The following is a 5031-nucleotide window of genomic DNA, read 5'->3' on the forward strand; positions in this document are numbered from 1 at the left end:
GCTCTTCATCGCGGCTGTTCCTCTTGGTTTTTCACTCCCTCCCCCCTTGAATATAAGATACAGCACTTCCTGTATTGTCTTCAGCCAAAACACTCTCTACCTCCCGCTAAATGTCTTTCATTGATTTCCACTCATTCTCGCTTTATCCGTTTCTCTTCTCGGGGACTCTGCCTCGCTTTTGGCCTCGTTCTGTTTTCGGGGGGGCGACAGAGGGGTTAAGTTTGTTTGATTTAGGATGACCAGCAATGCCGCCCCCCGCCCTTGGCCCTACAGGGGGATTATGGCGTCACCTGGGGCCCCCGGGGGGGGTATTATAAAGCCCCTGTCTGGCCCTCTCCCCTCCGTCAGAGAGGCTAAAAGGTCCACCGGACACTCTGTCTATCCCCGTCTCTACTCTCGAAACATCCCTTTAGCATTGATGCCCACCTCCTCTTGACAACTCTTCCCACCTGAGATCTCTGTGCCCACACTCCCACATTATCTCACACCTATGTCTTTGCGACAGGTGGACAGAGGTGGCAAGCGAGCGCAGCTGAGTTGACTTAACCAACCCAGTTCACGGCTTGGCAAAGATCCATTGGGTGGATTCGTCTGTTGACGTTCTGAAATCCTGTTTTGAGTGTTTTTTTTTGAGTCAGCCGAGTTAGCTGACTTTTTTTGGCTGATTTTTCTTGAAAGAATCTTCTTCATCTGGTGGCGAGCCTCAAGTGAACAGTCACCATGTGGGAGTTCCGGTCCATGAATTTTTGGCGGGCAGTCTTCGCAGAGTTCTTCGGGACCATGTTCTTTGTATTTTTCGGCATGGGTGCTGCCCTGCGCTGGACCACCGGGCCTCACCATGTCCTTCATGTGGCCCTGTGCTTCGGGCTGGCAGCTGCCACTCTCATTCAGTCCATCGGCCACATCAGCGGCGGCCACATTAACCCTGCCGTCACCTTTGCCTACCTTATTGGCTCACAGTTGTCTCTTTTCCGCGCCATTTTCTACATGGTCGCCCAGTGCCTGGGTGCTGTGGCTGGGGCCGCTGTGCTGTACGGGGTCACGCCCGGCAACATGAGAGGCAACATGGCGATGAACACGGTAAGGACCCAACACACGCAAACTCAGCAATGTCCTTTGAGGAGGTTGATTTCATGGCATACAAGTTTAAGTAATCTATTGAAACCAAACAAATTATTTCCAGTAAGTTATATATTTCTTAAATAAAAGAGAAATTCAGCAGTATATGTTTCATACAGCTCTGAGATTTCTTTGACTTCTACAAATATTTTTCCATCTACCTGTGTATCTCCAGCTGCAGCCGGGCGTCAGTCTGGGAATGGGCACCACTGTGGAGGTTTTCCTCACCATGCAGCTTGTGGTGTGCATCTTCGCCGTGACTGATGAAAGGAGAAACGGACGCCTGGGATCTGCTGCCCTGTCCATCGGCTTCTCTGTCACCATTGGACATCTCATGGGGGTGAGACACAAGAGAAACATAGATATCAAATAACAATGACAAATAAAAAAAGAACCCCACAATGTAGTAACAAGTGTCTTGTGTTTTAGATGTACTACACCGGTGCTGGGATGAACCCTGCCAGGTCCTTTGCCCCTGCTTTGCTCTTCAGGAACTTCATCAACCACTGGGTAAGACCTGCAGTCTCACCGAAGACAACAATCTGAGCAGGAACAATAAACGAATGAACACTGTGTTGACTGATGTTTGCTGCTTGCAGGTGTACTGGGTTGGGCCAATGATAGGCGGTACAATGGGCGCCCTCCTGTACGATTTCATGCTCTTCCCACGCATGAGAGGTCTGTCCGAGCGCCTGGCCACGCTGAAGGGCAGCCGGCCCCCCGAGAGCGAGACCCAGCAGGACACCCGCGGGGAGCCCATCGAGCTCAAGACGCAAGCCCTATAAACCGGCCCCTGCCCCCTTCTCCGACTGGGGCCGAGGGATGAGGGACAAGGCCCTGAGCTACGCCAACCCCACCTCCACTGCCCCCCATGCCTTCACACAACATCGCAAAAATACTAACCCAAACACTCACATCTAGACTAACATGATAAGATTGTTTTTCCAATGCCACTGTAAAAAAACAACAACACACACACAAACAAAGTTCACAACCTTCAACCTCAACACACACAACAAGACTCCTCTGCCCCCCAGTCCTCACTCTGTATTCTGAACTGGACATTGTGTTTTTGATATATGGTGACGAGAGCCTGAACCAGCAGCCGCCTCAGCAGCTGTTGGAAAGGGGGGAGGGAGGCCGAGGGCAGGATGAGGGTGAGGCGGGGATGTGGGTATGATATGAGAAGGGTAAGAGGGCTTGGGGCAGGTGGAGGGTGGAGTAAAGGGGTGGGGGTGGAGTAAAGGGGTGGGGGTTGGGGTTTGGGTAGAGAGGGCAACACTCTGGGTTTGTGGTCGTTTCAAGTTGGGTTAGACCAGTGAAGATGGGCATGCTTTTCAATATTCATCTGAATTTATCTCCATTTTAGTTCTATTTTCTTCTTTTTTTTTAAGTTCATTTTGTTTTCTGCACTTCAGACACAAGATGTGGATGTATGATACCATTACATTTTACCAAGGTTTCATCATTTTCAACCACTACATTTTATCTGTGGGTTTGTGTTTGTGTGTGTGTGTGGATACCTCTGCAGCATGTGTGTGTGTGTTTGTGTGTGTGCAAGTGTGTGCGTGAGAGTGAGTGTGTGCATGTGTGTGTACCTGCCTGTGAGTATAAGTGTGTTTACAAGTTAGTGTGTATAGGTGTTTATGTGTGTGTGAGATACAGATACAGTACTTTTTATTTCATTTTATTTGCATTACCCCTCTCCTGTTTCGTACCAATAACTGTGCTCATTTTGTCATCACTTTTTAAGACATGATCATTTCTCCTCCCCTCACTATGGTATTTGCTATGATATTCATTTTTACATAAACCATCTGCTTTTTTTGTTCTGAACCAGCGTAATCCAAAGGAAATGTTGTATCCCAGACTTTGACAGTAGGTCTGTTCACTGCAGATCGGCTGTGCAAGCTTTACATTGAGTCTCACTGGGAGCACGAGGCGTTTCAATAAACATTTCAATGATAATAAACATAAAAAAACGTGATACAATGTTGGAGTCATTTTTGTTCCTTTCAATTTATCATATTGTGAGGTTCTGGGCTTTGTGGAAAATGTGAAGTGCAATACATTATTTCGGCCGGTAGAGGGCGAAAAGATCCCATGCCAGACTCTCACCTTTAAAATTTGAACTAGTTAAGGCAACATAAATGATTTTTTTTTTGACAAAAATGAATCATAGATGATAAATAGTTCAGTGTGCTTTTAGAAAATCAATGTTGTAATAGGTTAGACACGTTTGAGGTGTATATTGAGATGTAGATAAGGGAAGGGTTGTATGAGTAACACAGGGTTCACCCAAAAGTGGACTATTGCTTGTGTTTGATAAGAAACACCCTCATTTATCTTCCACCGTCTTCTGTTCTTCTGCACCACAGCTGATAAACTACAGCATGGCTCCACCTCCAGAGCCCGAGCAAAAAGGACAGTTAAAGAATAAGTCAACATTTTCCTTATGGTCAACAATTCCCATGAAAAACAACAATGAATTGCTTCCGCTATAATGTGTTGTCTGTGTAGCCAAAGCCTCATTCCTTTGTTCCATAGAGTTCCATTGTTGTGTAAACACTATAATAAAAAGAAAACAATGAGCCATACTGCTGCTGTGGGTGAAATGGCCAAACTGTTTTTTTTTAAATGAACGTCTTGAACGAGCTGAGAGCCAGAGAAAATCGGGTCAATTAACAAAGAATTGAGGCACAGAATAATAGGAATAATAGGACTTTTTATGGAATTTTGTTGGTAATAACAAACATATAAAATGTCACAGGCCTTATCATATAAGTTTAATGGCAGGTGGGAGAGAAACAGACGTAGCCTACTGTGTGGTGAAATACCTTAAAAATGTCAAAGTATAGTTTGTCATTAACAGGTCATAGTATAGCATGTCATGAAAAGTCAAAGTAAAATATGTCAAAATCATGAAAAGGATATCGTAAAGCATGTCATCAATATATCATGAAAATAAATATCATAAAAAATTCTTAATTATGTATAATATATTGATAAGTCAAAGTATAATATGTCAAAGTAAAGCATACCAAAACATGTCCCAATAATCATTGAATAAAAATGTCATTTAAAGTCATCGTATAGAATAGAAAAATGTCAATGTATGATACGTCATAAAAGCGTCATTGTATGTATGTTATAAAGAAATGGCAGGTCAAAAGTCATAATACAGCATGTCATTAACAGGTCATGTAAAGTCAGTGTGTAGCATGTCATAAACATGGAATACAAAAAAAGACCTAAATAAATATAATAAGTAATCGGAGCATAATATGATAAATAATGTCATAAAGTTAAAAAAAAAGTCTAAGTATTGTATGTCTGGACAAGTCACAAAAAAGTTATAGGATATCATGAACATGTCAAAAAGTCATAGTAAAGTACGTCAAAAAATATAAAACAGTGTAACATGTCATAAACATGTCAAAAATAGTGAAAATGTCATAAAAACATCATGTAACGTCCTAACATGACTAAATAATATAAATATAGCAGGTTATAAAAGTCATAAAACGTCGTAGTATAACATGTCATTATGAATTCATGAAAAGCCACAATATGGCAGATCATAAAAAGCCATGATATAATATGTAAGAAAAGTCATATTGTAAGTCTAAATAGTCATATATTAAGTCAAACATATCATGAACTAGTCAAAATAATGTTTGCATAAAATGTTAAAAAATAAAAGACATAGTATCGTGTGTAAAAAACATTTATGTTAAAAGTCATTGCATAGCATCTCATACAAATGTCTTAAAAAGTCATGAAGAAATCCTGGTATGGTATGTCAAAAAACAAAGTATGAGTACCGGTAGTTTGTCATAAAAAGTCATAGTACACCACGTTATAAAATGTCTTAGCAAAGCATAAAAAAAACAAAACAGGACCTGGAAACAG

The 5031-nt window shown here is 42.1% G+C and overlaps 1 protein-coding gene across 1 annotated transcript; it reads left to right on the plus strand.

Moving 5' to 3' along the window:
- Positions 1-720: 720 nt before the first annotated feature.
- mipb (major intrinsic protein of lens fiber b) lies at positions 721-1904 on the plus strand (the record flags this gene model as incomplete). The annotated part of the gene is made up of 4 exons (XM_079273735.1): positions 721-1080; positions 1295-1459; positions 1549-1629; positions 1719-1904. The coding sequence occupies 4 exons, from the start codon at positions 721-723 to the stop codon at positions 1902-1904; spliced, it is 792 nt and encodes a 263-aa protein (XP_079129861.1).
- Between the last annotated feature and the right edge of the window lie 3127 nt (positions 1905-5031).

Source organism: Melanostigma gelatinosum (assembly GCF_949748355.1).
Source record: "Melanostigma gelatinosum genome assembly, chromosome: 8".
Lineage (NCBI taxonomy): Eukaryota > Metazoa > Chordata > Actinopteri > Perciformes > Zoarcidae > Melanostigma > Melanostigma gelatinosum.